The sequence below is a fragment of the Maniola hyperantus genome, chromosome 5 (assembly GCF_902806685.2).
Source record: "Maniola hyperantus chromosome 5, iAphHyp1.2, whole genome shotgun sequence".
Lineage (NCBI taxonomy): Eukaryota > Metazoa > Arthropoda > Insecta > Lepidoptera > Nymphalidae > Maniola > Maniola hyperantus.
Genome location: NC_048540.1, coordinates 7,991,023 through 8,007,798, shown reverse-complemented (window position 1 = coordinate 8,007,798; position 16,776 = coordinate 7,991,023). Strand labels below are relative to the sequence as shown.

The 16,776-nt window shown below is 35.1% G+C and overlaps 1 protein-coding gene across 22 annotated transcripts in view; it reads right to left on the bottom strand.

Moving 5' to 3' along the window:
• sif (still life) overlaps window positions 1–16,776 on the bottom strand; it is a 157,293-nt gene that overhangs the window by 104,337 nt on the left and 36,180 nt on the right. For all 22 annotated transcript variants that reach the window (XM_069498882.1, XM_069498884.1, XM_069498881.1 and 19 more), the window contains 3 exons: window positions 16,374–16,451; window positions 15,213–15,263; window positions 6,136–6,336 (listed from right to left, as the gene is read on the bottom strand). In XM_069498882.1, the coding sequence (XP_069354983.1) occupies window positions 6,136–6,336; window positions 15,213–15,263; window positions 16,374–16,451 (330 nt within the window). The remainder of the gene's footprint in view (window positions 1–6,135; window positions 6,337–15,212; window positions 15,264–16,373; window positions 16,452–16,776) is intronic.

The window sequence follows — 16,776 nt, the reverse complement described above, 5'->3', positions numbered from 1 at the left end:
TAAAATTTCACAAAGTGACATTATTTCCTTTTCGTATTTTCTGAAAATTTCTAATGAATGGCAAAAATGAATATATACAGCTGTCTCCCTTGAGACAAATAGAAACGTTATTGTCTAACATTCTACATAGTATAAAAGTAGCTTATGGCAATATCGTTTTAGTAAAATAAGTAAGTATCATTTAAATGCTTGTTTTGATAAGACGAAATGAAATTACGGACTCTTCGCCGTATATTGCAAGTATGTATGTCTTAAATTGTTATTATTTATTTATTTGTTTACAAAAGGATGCTTAGAAGGTTTATTACGATTATGGTGTAAACATAAGCTCGATTGAGTTTTTCTGTACACCATCGTAGTGCCGTCGACATAAGGCACACAATCAGGAATTTACAATTCTAAAGTAATTATTCATTTATTTTAAGACAAGATTTAATGTTACAAAATATAAATAAATACTTGATACAATATTGTGAAATTACAAAAAATGCTTTAAGCCATAAAAGCATGCTTAGACTCTAGATGACTATAATTACAAAATTTATTCAGCGTGCTTTTTAGAGTTCCGTACCTCAAAAGAAAAAAAAGGGAATCTTTATAGGAACACTTCTTGGCAGGTAGGTAGGTCTTATAGCACAAGTAAAGGAATAAATCCGAAAACTGTTGATTTGTAGTTACATTACACAAAAAATCAAAATAATATGTTAATGAACAAATAATAGTTAGTATTTTCAAAGTAAGATAACTATACCAAGTGGGGTATCATATGAAAGGGCTTTACCTGTACATTCTAAAACAGATTTTTATTTATTTTTATGCATGATAGTTTTGATTTATCATTCAAAATGTCGAATAAAATAACCCGCGGTGTGCGAGTCTGACTCGCACTTGGCCGGAAAAACTGGGACACTTACATATATATATGACAGATTGAATACCAGTAATATCATGAAAATAAGAAGGCAAAAAATTAAATCTGTTCACAAAATACTCAATCACATTATTTGACGCATGTATAGGAATTTTTCCCACTTAAGCTAATGGATAATTCGTACTTTGTTTTCAATATTATAAGTAGGTATACTAGTAATTATCTTATTTTTCTGTAAAACCTTCCTGAGTTACCAAACCTCAAATTAAACACTGTCAGCATATTGATACTGTTATAAGAAAGATATAATTAAAAATATGGACTTCTTGTTGCTGTTTTATAAATTAGTGCAAAGTTATTCAACAAGCGCCTCGAAAGTTATATACCATTTTGCAATTTGCTGAAGTTTCAGTCATTATGTTTTAACTAAGTCACCTAGTGGATGGGTAACGGCCACAAGGTTTGTTTCCAGTTTCGTTAGTAAGCACATAGTTCTCATATATTATAAAACCACCTTGGTAAATGTCGTCTAGCTAGAAGGAACCTACGAAAAGTATTTAAGCTTATTACATCGACATTTCTAATCCATGGCTTATTATTAAAAATTCTGAAAACGGAGCTGTATCTGTGACAGTCTTAAATTAAGTTCGGATTTATATTTATTTTAAAACGCGTAAAATTGAACTTCTCACTCGCCATTTTAACTTTTTGTGTCAAATTTCATGTCAAAACTACGATTTTAGTGCTTATTTTAAAGGTGAACCGTACTTTTGACATGGAAATTGACCGATAGTGTTAAAATGACGCATGAGGAGTCATTTTGTACGGACTATATTTTATTTATTTAAACAACTTTCTTGTTAACAAAATTACAAATAGTTAGAATGCAGGATAGGTACACTTAAAAAAACAAAGTGCAACCTTATCACTAAAGTGATCCCTTCCAGGCAACCCTTACTTAAGAACTTATAGAACTGTAAGATCCGAGTCGCAATTCAGCTATATGTATGTACATATATACATATAGGTATTGTAATATGTACGAATTGACAGTTTAAACGTAGCATGTTCATATTAGCTGTAACATAAAAATGCAACTCCTCAATATATCGAAGTAGGTTGCCTGCACATCGGATTGAAAGAGAGGTGATGCAAAATTATGTAGGTTAGGTAGTTAAGCAATAAGATTTAAACAATAGTATGTAAGATTTATTTATTGTTATTGTTAGTCCATAAGCGAGAGTAGATCATAAGCCGGCTCTCAATAAACATCTTTCACCGTTGCCGCATTTAATTATTACCATACGGCCACAACATATCTCATGGCGACCCTTGCCAGTCGGTGCATGCCTAATCTAAGTGCGTGCACCGGCTGGGCACCGATCAAGAAGAAGACTACACAATTTAATTTTCAAAAGAATATCAAGATTCAAGACTCAACTAAAACAAAAAGAAGAAAATAATTCCACGTCCTGTATGAAACACTAACATCAAGAAATAAGTTCAAAAATGAATCGCTTATGAACAGAAGACAATCTCAAGCTTCATTGATCGGCCCAGCATCATCGTGCGTCCAGGGTTATCCCGGCCACAACTAGGAGGTGTCCAGGGTATTCCCGGCCCAGTTCGAGGAGTCCAGGGTGTTCCCGGCCCATTAAGATGCAGTAAAGAAGAGGCGCAGACTCCAGACCTCCGGACCTGATGACCAAAACCAGTCCTGACGACGACGGCGACTACACGGCGGTCACGAAATTGATTGATAAAATGCGTCGCTAATAGTTAAAGTAAGTGCAATTTATCTCTCGTAATGGGCAAATAGGTAGAATGTGTAGGTATTGTAATTATTTTTTTGGGTAGATAATTTAATTTTGTACGTATAGGATAGGAGAATATTGGTAATTTTTTTAAATAATAAATGAAACTTGCTCCACTATCTACTAATAAGTTCCATTCGTACTTTATTTGTAAGATTTTATATAGTGTGTAGGATAGTTTAAACTAATAATAGATAATAATTAATAAATGAATAAGTAGGTACTTACTTCTTTCGTAAATATTCGGTGTTAAAATCGAAATATAATAATTCAGAGAATTATAACGGTGTCATCGCGTGGTCAACGACACACGCGTACCCGAACATTTTGTATTGTTATACGAGACAATGGTTTTGCTCGAGATGCAATTTGCAAATACAAGGAAATGAATATGAAATAAGGAGAATTTTTTCCCCTACAGACGTTTTTCGTCTAGTTTCGTGCAAGTTTTGACGATGTAAGACTATACCCGGCTTTGACAAATTAGGACTCTGCAAACCAAAGGCTTGATCACCCTTCGGCTGTAGAAGTGCTATAGGTATAAAATATACAATATTTATTTTGGGATTGAGACATACTGACGTAGGAAGATGATTATTATTTATTTATTTGGACGCGATGTTTTGCGCATATTTAGTACCTCCTCATTCAACTATATATTTGTCTAGACTCTTGATCATTATCTACCGCGCTGGTGTTAGTGAAAGACCTAGAATTTTTATGAAAAGTTGAATGTTATTGAAATACTTATTGAAAGAAATAAGTTTGATGAAGATTATAAGTGTTATGAAAAATGCTCGCAAGCATGTTATGTTAAATATTGATTAGGAGAGTACGCGCCGCGTTTGTTGATTTGTTTATTTATTTGTATTATGTGAAGAAGTAACTTGAAAGGAAGATGAAGACTAGGAGAGATTTATTTTGACTGTCCAGGAAATATAAATACCTGAGAATGAGATGTTCAATAATAGGTAAATATCTTGTAGGTTATGGAATAGAAACCTTATATTTACCGTCTTACGACGATGCTACGACAGCAGCTGTATACTGATGATGAGGACGATTTGATAGGTCAAAGAATCTTTTGAAGTCGATTTGTGAAATCGATATCTCAGCTTCTACATATCTAATACCTATGATTCTATTTTGAAATTATTTTATTATGATGAGATTTTTCGAAACTTTTGTAAAAGTTAAATCATTGACTGTGCACTTAATAGATTACGATTTTTCTATTTATAAGTAAGGTTGAAAATATGCCCATACGAAGTAAGAGATAAGATAAATTGCACTTTAAGCACAGGAAGTAACTAAAAAAAATGTTTCCTTACATAATTTAATTTTATTTAGCATTAGATTTTATTTTTGTGATTGTCATCATCTTTTCTTCTGATTCGATGTAGCGTCTAACATTTTTTTTCTTTTAAGGGGAGGGGTAACCGCATACATTTTCAGGGGAGTTGTAATATGTACGAATTGACAGTTTAAACGTAGCATGTTCATATTAGCTGTAACATAAAAATGCAACTCCTCAATATATCGAAGTAGGTTGCCTGCACATCGGATTGAAAGAGAGGTGATGCAAAATTATGTAGGTTAGGTAGTTAAGCAATAAGATTTAAACAATAGTATGTAAGATTTATTTATTGTTATTGTTAGTCCATAAGCGAGAGTAGATCATAAGCCGGCTCTCAATAAACATCTTTCACCGTTGCCGCATTTAATTATTACCATACGGCCACAACATATCTCAGTATACATAGACATACACTACATTTAGTTACATTTTCAAACTGTTTACGAAGTCTTATTTTATCTTATTGTTAAATTTGATTATTTTAACATATGCAAAATATCTATAAAATACGATTGTAGGACAGAAACATCGGTACGTGAGTCTGACTCGCACTTGGCCGGTTTTTTCATTCTAAAAACTCTCTTAATGTTGTTACGTCAGTCAAGTTGCGACATTGATTTTCAGCAAGTAGCAACGAACGATTCCCACTGGGAATACTAAACTGAAACCTAGTAAATTGTATAACGTAACGCGAGAGAGAGTAGATCGGATGTCCTTGTAGCTTAATCTTTATTGGGGAGACAAAAAAGGCATGAACATTTTTAAAGAACTTCTTTATTGAAAGACTAGGTACAAGATGCTAGTAGGTACCTATAGGTATAAGATCATTAGTGTTTCGAGGAAAAGTACATTACGATATTATGATAAATTATACCGTGTGTTGTAGCGTAATGTGATCTATATCATTGAGAAACCAATAATCAGTATCAAGCGATATTGATAGGTGTTCTATCATTAACAGAATTGGGTTGATGAGGTTCATATTTCATTTTCGAATCTTAGTCTTACCAAGATTCTAAATAGCAAAAACTTTTATTCACAGCAGTTACCATTTAACCATCAAACATATCTTTTCTTATATAGGTACTTGCTATGTTAACTAAACTTGCCCATCTAAAATGTAAAATTAACCAATTAATAAAAATTTGGATATTAGAAAAACTAAGAGTTCTCATAATATAGAAACCGTAAAATAATAATTATTAGGTACTGATTTTTACTACCTATGATAGAAACCGTTCAATGCATCTTATTGCTAACTGAATCCTATTAAAAATAATACGTTTCACTTCACCGCTTTGTGAAAAAGGTTCTGTAATTGCAATTACTTTAACATGCTAAGCAGGACGGCTGCGCTGTATTCATGAACATCTAAACTAATTTGCTCTTAATGTATTTAGCACACTGGAGAAAACTCTTTTTCTTTTTTTCTTTCTGTTTTATCGATGACTGACATTACTTTTTGCATGCATGTTGCAATATTATGGTACCTAAGTGTAACTCGCCTTTTCGCGCCGGAAGCATTTTGGATTTAAATTCTGTACCCAGGACAAACGTATCCCGTGGATACAGATTCATGTTCACGACTACTGTTTTTGACCCATAAGAAAGGAAGTATAGTACGAGATAGGTCGAGATAACAATCGGGGTATGAGGCGGGGGAACGCCCCGCCCCACGCACGTCACCCGCTCTAGCACGCACTGGGTTAGCGCGGGGGCTGTACGGGCACACGAGTAGATGTACGGGTGTACGGGGCAATCTGTCGCGTACAATACATATTATATTGATACCCAACAGGGGAATATAACTGTGCTCTTATGAGGAGTTTATTAATTGTAAAGAGCTCCAAACGAACGCAGGTATTTAATTTGAATACTAACCAAACAAACTTAATGAAATTTTGTAGACGCGTTTTAGAAATCTGTCAGATATTTGTTTCTAAAACACATATAAGACATAGACACAGATATTTGTTTCTAAAACTATTTCTTTAAATTTCAATGAGTTTGACTGGTTAGTACCGGAAATCGCCGCCATGGTGAGTCCGCGAGGTAAACTATTAATTTATTTTTCCATAACATAAAGCACTTACCGCTGCTCAAAGCTGTCAGCTCTGTTGCTTCGATAGCCGGAATCGTTGAGGCTGCCTTCGTTTCTAAGACTTGGTAAGGAGTCCCAGGGTGACCGGCGTGGTCCCGGCGGTGGGGCTCCGCGCCATCCATCAGAGTGACGGTACCAGGCTGAGCGAGCCGATTCTCCAATACAGGATGCGCACCGGGATGCCGATACGAAACTAAAAAGAAATTCCGAGTTTAGCAAAACATGCCTACGACTTTGTCCGTGTGGATTTAGGATTTTGAACCGGCAAACTCGTTGATGTCCCAAGATAAAAATGCAAAGTGTGTTTATGCAAGCACCGAATCACTGTAGGTACCCTGTTTGAGTATGTTACTAAAAAGATATATGCCTACGACTTCGTCCGCGTGGATTTAGGTTTTGAAACCCGGGATACTCGTTGATGTTCTGAGATAAAAAGTACGTAGAAGATGTTACTCTTTAAGACTTTAACTATATCCGAACAAAAAATTACGTTGTGCGTCGATCCGTTGCTCTATTTTGGCGTGATTGAAGGATAAACCAACAAACAAATACACGTTGGTATTTACCTATTATAAACATTTAGGAAGCAGGCGTTACTTTGCGGAAGTTTATGATATACAATGAACCAAAAGCCTAATTTGCTATAATCCGCGGAAACAGGTCGAATCTGTATGGTGCAACATGCAGCATGCGAAATGCACCGCCCGCCCGACTTCACACACCTTTGAGAACATTTTAAGAACTCTCAGGTGTGCAGGTTTCCTCACGATGTTTTTCTTCGCCGTTAAAGCCCGCGTTAAAGCGTGCCCGGGATCGAACCCCCGGCCTCCGAATAGGAGGCGGACGTCTTAACCACTAGGCTATCACAGCTATTATTTTTCTATTATTCTGAAGTATATAATATTATTGTAAAATTGTTATAGTTTCACTGATATTTTTTTTAAACTGCAAATTTCTCCATGCCTCGTCGGTAACCACTAAACCAAACCAATACAGACTAAACTTTTAGACAGTTCGAAACGACAGTCATAGATTTACGTACTGCGCCAATTATAGACGAAGATAATATGACCAAAAGTTATAATACTTATCCATACAAATCTCTTGAACATAACGGAGACAATCTAACGACACCTCTTGCATAAAAATCTAATGAGTAGTTTGACAACAATTATTCGATAAATTGAGGAGTTGCATTTTTATGTTACTTAAACTGACAATTCGTACATATTACAATTTATAGGATCAAACAAACATATAATACATAATATAAATAGCCATATTAAATTCATCACCCTCCCATAATCAGCTGAGCAATAAAACAGTAGCATTTATTTAAACTGTAAGATAGTTGCGACATGTGCATCCAAGCCTTAATACCTTTATATTGCTAACAGTAAATGTTTAAAGGCGCTAAGGGAGCACTTAGAAGCTAGGCCTTAAGCTGAGCATTCAATACAATCTACAACAAAGACACGCGAGATCCTCGTAATGCGCTATTTCAATGGATCTAACACAACAGTTTCTTTTCCAAGCGGAATGAGGCAACTTCATACATTATTTTGAGATATAAACCTCATTAATAATTCGCAACGATATATTCAAGGTTTTATTATGGAAAAAGAGGTACCTACTGAATTCTTAACTAATAACTACCTTTTAGTCACTTTCCAGGTTTTGAACTATATCTATGCAAAAAACCATGTTAATCTGTTACTCCGTTGCGGCGTGATCGCAGGTTAAATCAACAAACAAACACACTTTCACATTTATGGATATATGGATAATGATAAGTCATAGCAGTTCAAACTAAGTAGTAATAGTTTAAAAGTTCCGTAATAAAAACTAAGTTTTTCTAAGATGAACGCAACCTGTTGTAAAAAAGAAAAACATTCAATACGGGTAAATTACAAACAAACGCTTTACTGTAGATAGTTGGTACGACACACTCGTAATATGCCATTTCAATGCATTTAACATGGGCGTTCTTGCTGCAAATGGGGTGAATCAAGTTTGTAAAAAAACAATTGGTAAATTCCACGTTATTTTATGCTTTGCTTTTATTTTCTACTAGCTGATCCCCGCGGCTTCGCCCACGTGTAATATAGCCTATGTCACTCAGGAATAATGTTGCTTTCTATTGGTGAAAGAATTTTCAAAATCGGTTCAGTAGTTCCAGAGATTACCCCTACAAACTTAACGACATTACCTCTTTATTATTATATTATTATTATATTTATTATTATATTATATTATATTATATATAGATTATTATTATTATATTATATAGTATAGATATAGAAGTATAGAGGAGATAGATAAGATAAGATAAGATAAGATAAGTTTATTAATTGCAAAATTGTATGTACATAGGGTCTTAAAAATATTAAAGTCCAATTACAATCTGCCATCAATGGCGCGCAATTTTACAATAGTGTCAGTTACACATTTAGTTACTATTAACATAGGTACTAAAAAATAAAAAATAAATTTAAAATATGATGTCAGAGAAAACCTAAAATAGTCTTATGAGAAAACCTAAAATATGTCAGAATATGTCAGAGAAAACCTAAAATAGTCTTATATAGAGATGATGCTCGAGATTTCGTCCGCGTGGATTTCGGCTTTTTAATCCCTCGAGAATCCTTTAATTTTGACATAAAAAGTAGCAAATGCCCATCATCGGGATTTAAATTATATTTCTGTAGGTACTAAATTGCGTCAAAATTGGTTAAATGGATCGGCCGCGAAAAGGTGAAGAAACTTCTTCTATTGAGAAAATTAGGATAAACTCAATGAAATTGTGCCTACCATAAACATGTTACGTTCATTTTCTGGATCTTTCTTGTATTTAAATATCATCACTTTAGTTTTGTTAGTCCGCGGATATACCTACCTGTAAGTTTCACTCACGTACCTAAGGCCCTATATACTAATGTAAACACTCTTATAAGTACATTTACTTTAGTAAATTTGTTTTCAACAGTTCATTATAGGTACAGTAAACCATGTTTTTCCCCATATTTTTCACAGAATGTCAATTTGTCTACGTAAGCCGTAGACCTTGGGACTGAGCAGGGCTGTGTCGTTGGCGTAGCTTAGGTTCACTAGCGTGCATAGCGTAGCATAGGCATATTCGTCGTAGGGAATGATCTTCACGCGAGTTCAACTCACACTTGTCCCGTTTTTATATATAATAACATATATATTGATGTATTTATTGTATGATACCTCTAAATAAGCTTATGAAAAAGAATTGCTAGTAGCTGAAGAAAGTAATGAAAATTTACCTGGTATACGTTGAACATAACCTATATCTACCTATTATTTTTTACCATAATTTAACCAAATTTATGTGAACTGCTAATAGAATTCAACTAATCATATTCGAAATGCAAATGTGGTTAAATTTCACTCAACAAGTGACAAAAATAAACCAAACTGGGCTTAGGTTCTTTTTATCTAAAAATAAAAACGTCAAAGTGGAAAAGCAATTCTAAATCGAAGTAGAGAGGAAAATCAATCCGTTTCCTTCTCTGGGCAACCTAATTCAGAATGGACATTTCGGCGATTCCCATGAGTCACAACAGCTTAGTGTCAGGTTGAAACTCGCTTCGAATCTATTACGAGTTTAGCAGCGGCGGTATTATAAGAGGAAATACCTACATGAACGCCTGTGCACGTAGATCTACCTTTTCCGTCATAACTCAATAGGTAACTCAGGGGAGTAGTACATTTTAAATAACATTCCCACACTCGACTGAAACGTGTTTAGTGTCAGAAACTTTGGGGATTTACTGAACTAAATGGGTGGCAGTAAGGTATTTAAAAAAATAGTTATGGAAGTTGACCTGAATTTCATCGCATTTTAAAATCATGTCACTAGTAAAAATATGAAAATCTATTCAAACGTATAGCTAAGTTTATTTATAATTTGAATGAAAATAGAGGAACAACAAATCACTACCCATATTATGAATGCGAAAGTGTATTTGTTGGTGTATTAGTTTGTCCTTTAATCACGTCGCAAGGGAGAAACAAATCGACGTGATTTTATGCATATGATTAGTTGAAAATCTAGAGAGTAGCATACGCTACTTATTAAAAACATAAATCCACGCGGACGAAGTCGCGAGTATCAGCTAGATGTAATAAAATGTGAACGAGTCTTATTGGAGGATAAAATATATGCCAATTTTCATATCTCTAACTTAGAAAACATAGGTTTTTCATGTAACCTTTCAACCCCCATTTCACCCCCTTAGGAGTGTGTTCTCGCATTTTAGGGAATTCAATTTTGTAAGCGAAAATAAGTATCTGCTAAAGAAAGATTTTGCGAAAGTACACTCCTAAGGGGGTGAAATGGGGGTTGAAAGGTTACACGTAAAACCTATGTTGTAGAAGTTAGAGATATGAAAATTGGCAATTAGGTATTATACAGATTTTTATTATTTAAACTTAATAACCTAAATGTCGATTTCCCCGTCTCTAACTTCAAAAACATAGGACTATCATGTAATCTTTCACCCTTCATTTCACCCTCTTTGGAGGGGGGGTGGTGTTCTCAAAACCGTTTCTTAGCTGACACTTACGTCCTAGAAGGAACCTACCTTCCAAATTCCAAGTTTGTAGGCTTTATAGTTTATTAGATTTCGTGTTTACTGTTTCTGGTATTTCTATATATATATATTGGAGGGTCGATATTGAAAGAGTTCTTACTGTCTGTAGACTCCGTGAAAAGAAACGTATGAGCTTTATTCTACGGAAGGTAGCCATCTTTATTTTAGTTGTCAGAGTTGGATTTTGACACGCACGCATTTTGTTGTTGTTCACAATTTTCTCTCGCATTAAATTAATTAAGTATCAGATTATAGCTTAGCTAATTATTATTCTTTGAGATAGGTAGGTAGTTTCCTAATCGTGATATTTAATTCGGTGATTGTGATATAGTTAGAACAGTAATTGTTCGATGCTAATGTACACTTGTATCCGGTGACTTTGCCTGCAAAGCACTATTAATAATGTTCGCGTAGTTGTTTGACGAATATGGAATACTAATTATTGGTGAATATTAGAGTAATTCGTGAGTTAACGTTTGGCTCAGTAGATAGATTATTATAAGGACATCCGTTAAGGTTATTTCTGCAGACGCTAGTGATTTAGAGTGTAATTGGAGATATACCGGCAGTTGAGATAATGACTAGTTTGAAGTGATAGTTTAGTGCGATAGTAACTTGAAGTTAACTTTGATAGTAGGTACCCGCTTTAGAATCGTATAACCCGGTTGGTAAAGAATCATTGATGACTCTCGTGTAATGTTGAAATGGATTAGACAATGAATTGCCCATGAGATCGAATAGCTTACATTCTACCTGGTTTCTGTTGTGATCGCTTATTTGGGTGGATAGTAGTCGTGGCGCGTGTGGCGCACGATGCTATGGTGTTCTGTATGCAGATGTGCACAGAGTGGAGAAGGTAGAGCTATTGCGATATTCTGAATTAGTAATGAGAAGTCAATTATAAGATCTGGTTTAGATCGTAAGAGAGTCGATGCAATGATCCTTTTAAGAGCGTTCATGAAGTTGTGATTGATTACCTTGAGATGATTAGATAACGGAGTAGGTCGTGACTTGATTGAGAGGTTGCAATAGCAATTGCGCCCTAATCACACGATGTAGTGTTTAGCTTAGGTTAGCTAGTTTAGAGTGAGGTGAGGGGTCGCTGTGAGGGGTGGTTGGAGGCGACCATAGGTAGGGTTAGGTTAGGGTGATCTGGTTGTGTTACGTTGATGGTTTCCATGTGCGATACGTTACTGAGAACTATTTGTAAAGAACATGGATTAAAGTACCTACTTATTAATTACTACCTTCTGATGTCGGCTAAAGATGAATAATAATTATCGGCCATCCTCCTGTTTCTCCGACATATATAAGAAGAAGAAGATAATGTAAAGCTAAACACCTTCATGATTATGATTTTTACTAAACAATTTCATTACAGTAAAAAAATTGTGTATATGGTACCTACTTAGTTATACTGTCAAGGGGGGCAGAGTACGGAAACAACGGAAAGAATTTTTAACAATTTTATTCATTTACCGCAGTCCCCGTTGAAGGGGAATAGATAACGGGGACAACGGGATACGTTTTTAATAATTTTATTCAAATCCCGATGTCCCCGTTAAACGGAATAGACAACGGGGACAACGGGATAAGTTTTTAATAATTTTATTCAAATCCCGATGTCCCCGTTAACGGGGATATGGCTAACGGGGACAACGGGACTACAGGATAACTTACACTTTAAAAAAAAAAAAAATTGCCCTCGGGTCGACCAGTAGAACTTCGCGATCAGGCTATGTAATGAGCACATTTAATTTATTGAAGTGCAAATGTAGTGTAAACGCGTATGCCAAAAAAACTATATATCGCAGAAAAACGCTAGTCGTTTATCATACAGAATAATTCACGTTGAAAGTATATCATTGTATAGTAATACATATTATAACACATTCATTTTGTCAATGGACTAGGTAAGCCCACCTGTGCTGCTGAACCAGGGCAGGTCAACTATAAAACATCTTTTTAACTTCACAGTCTAATTGGGAACGGATATGGCTCTTCCCGTTTTGCTTAAAAATGACAAGATATTTTAATCGTTTTCTCATAATCTTGACATTCTTTTATTTTTTATTCCATTACAAGCTAGTCCTTGACTGCAATCTCACCGGTGGTAAGTGATAATGCTATCTAAGATGGAAGCGTGCTAACTTAGAAGAAGTAACCTATCGGTTAATTTCTACACGGCATCGTACCAAAACGTTAAATCGCTTAGTGGCATGGTAAGTAAGGTAGTAACTAGGTAAAAACAGGACAAGCCTACTACCAGACCAGACCAGACACAATTTAGAACTTATAAATTACCAAATTGCCCCTGCAAGGAATTGAACCCAGAACCTCCCGCTTATGCGCCACACAACGCTCTTTATGCGCCAGCTTGGTCCTATCTCGTACAGCAAAATTTTATTTACTGATATTTCCATTTTCTTAATGATGTTTAGATTACATTTCACGATAACTCAACTAGAAAAATCGGTTCAAATAAAAACGACCAAAAGAGTTCATGAAATGAGTTGATCCACTTCTTCGAAATGGTTACGACGAGACTATTCGACGTGTCACGTGTAGCACAAATATTTTTATTATACGCCGGCTTATCTAAACAGGGGCAAAATCTGGGGCAAACGGGCCAAGTAGGGCCCCGAAGCGAAGACTGTCCTATAAACGCTCACGTTCTCTAATAGAATTCCAAATGGTGCGATCCTTTTCTAATTCCACCGGATTAAATAGTTTTTCGAAAAAGCTTTCCTAAGATGTCTAATCAAACGCGGCTTGTTGGTTTTAGCAGCCTGTTTAGTTTGAATTTATTTTATTAAAATTATAATATCTAACTAAAGCGACTAGTATTTTAAGTGAAGAAAATGTTTAATTTTTCTACTAGGTTTCATGTTATCCAATGTTTCAATTTCTCCCTATTAAGGCCACCTACGTCAAGCAAAAAACGAATTGACTAAAAACTACAAACGAGTTGACGAGCAACGAGAAGCGAATGCGTAGTTGATAATATAGTTTTGTCACTGGGCTTATGAGCGAGTGTACGAGTTTGATAGATGATTTCTTCACCGTTTGCCGAGACATACATAGACACCTAAGTATAGTATGCGACAGATCGTGATGACGATCGGGTAGGGAACGCCCCGCATACACATACAGCCCCCGCGCTAACCCGGTGCGGGCAAGGGTGACGTGTGTGGGTATGCGGGGCGTCCCCCGCCTCATACCCCGAATGTCATCTCGTACTATACTAAGGTATCTATATTATGTACATTTAATTCGTATGCAAACTGAACGAGTGTTTTGATCGCTAAGAGAGCGTTGTTGCATCTCTCCTTGCATTGCAATATAGTATTCAATTTAAGATTAAGTAACTGTAAATACTAAGTAGGTATATGAAAATATTGGAAAATTAAGCTTCCTACAAGTTTTTACGCTTTTACTCATAGCGAATCATATTTTATTAAATTACGAGTCGGCCCTCGCATAAGTATTGTGTAACGCTGTCTCCGCCTTAACACATTATTACTATGACCTTAAAATAATTAAATTTTGTGATATCTTCATGGTACTTATGCGTATTTTTGCTGCTCGCTGCCACCTTTCATGTTTATTAACCTTTCAATGTTCTAGGCATTTTCAGCGTATCAGACAAAACTTTTGCCGGTTCAGTAGATAACAAATAACAATTTCAACTTCTACTAAAATCTTTTTGCTGATGTGGCACTACTGAAAGTCACGAAACATAATAATAATAAGAAGAAGAAAATCTTATTAATGGAAAAATATTGTACGTAAAGTGGTGTAAAATATATTTGGAAAATATTCAAGTAATAAATGGCGTGCAATAGTAGTTAGGAAGAAAATATCACATTTTAAGTAACATAATGCGAAAACATTACAATAATTGACGAATGGAACTCTTCTGTACAGGGCCAATACTTTATAATCATTTACCCAAAGATGTTATAAGTGCGAAGCTCCTACATTTAAAGCTAAATTATTTAAATTTTTAATGGAATAAAACTATTACTCTGTGAACGATTACATAAGAAGAAGACATAGGAAATGACTCGGACAAAAATAATATTTCTAGGTATCTGTAAATAATAGTTTAATGTGTATGTATGTTATGTTAATGTCATTTAATGTAATTTGTTTTATTGTATCATTGCATGCCGCAAGGTAGAAAATTTGGACGTACACTAATAATATCTTTAAGATCTGTAAACTAACCCAAATTCGCAATAAAGTAAATTGAATTGAATTGAATTGAAGAAGTAGACTTCACGTCATAGTTGTATCCTTAAATGGAATTTATTGAATGAAATCTCGTTAAATCCAGTGATAACTTTTGTTTGTTATACAAAATAATATTACATAAATTTTGTTTACTTAAAAACTGATACCCCAAGGATCGGATAGTTGAATCTAATTTAATAAAGATGTGACTTACCTTGATTGATGATCACTGAGGTAGCCTTGGTCACGATCTCTAATACGGTCCCTGCAAATAAATTTATTTTGTGATTCCAAAAATGAAAAACGGCTATCAAACATTTACAACGTTATAGTATAGTCCGTACAAAATGACTCGCCATTTTAACTCTATGGGTCATTCTGTCATGTCAAGATTACGGTTCACCTTTAAAATAAGTTAAAATGACACATGAGGAGTTAAATTTTACGCATTATAATTGCTATTTATCTGTAAATTAGCTTAACTATATATACCTACCCACTAAACTCATATTTATTAACTTTTTAGGATTCCGTACCTCAAAAGGAAAAAGAACCCTTATAGGATCGCTTCATTGTCTGTCTGTCCGTCTGTCGTGTCTGTCAAGAAAACCTACAGGGTACTTTCCGTTGACCTAGAATCGTCAAATTTGGCAGGTAGTTCGGTCTTATACCTAAGCACACATGTAGGTATGTTCCTTTCTCGTGACACTCGTAACACAATTAGTTACCTTTACGCGTGTCTAAGCGTTCTTTTGTATATAAATTACTAAAGAATCACATTTTTGTTTAGAAATAAATTAAATTGAATAATTCACGACTTAACCAATGAACTGATCTTAACAAAAAGCATTGTGATAACTTGTGTACCTACCTACTGGTGACGGAATAATAATACTTTACTATTGGAGGAACATAAGATTCGTCTGGAATTTTTAAAACACTAAATCTTTTTTTTTAAATAGATATAGCGAGCAAACGAGCAGGCGGGTCACCTGATGTTAAGTGATTACCGCCGCCCATGAACATTTGCAGCACCCGAGGAGCCGCCGATGCGTTGCCGGCCTTTTAGGAATTTGTTGGTCCGCCCCTTGAATAACCCCATGTTACAATCTAGTGGGAACACCGCCGATGGGAGTTGGTTCCACAGTTTGCACGTGCGTGGAAAGAAGGATCAGGCGCAGCGGACGGTCGAAGTGCACCAGACACCCAGATGGTGAGGGTGAAAATCCTAACTAAATCTACACAGAGGTTACGGAAAAAAGTTATTCTTATTATAATTTTACAAACGTTAAAGTATTATGGTAAATGTCTTTCAAACTACCTTTTAAAGCTTAGTGTTCATCTTATTCTTTTCTCACTAAGAATGTAAACAAACCTCGTATTGTGATCGCTGAGATACCCTCTATCGCGCTCCCGGTCTCTCTCTCGTTCCCTCATCAGCTCGTTGCGGTCGCTAGAACAATGGCACGTTTTAACAAAAGCACAGATTAAAAAGAAATAATCAAGTGATAAGCATAAAACCTATTTTAAATATTTTACAAATAAGTGAACAAGACCAAGACCTATATTATACGAGAAGTTTTGGTTGGATATCTACTCGTGCTATATCTAAATGCAAGTTTAGATATTCATATTATTACGGTGATGAATTTACTTCAAATTGCGACCTATATTGAACTTCGGTAAATTTATTCATACCAACGCAAACGTTCTACAAAAGGGGCTAGCTTTACCAACAGCCGATTCTGTTCGGCAAATAGATCTAATAAATACATAGA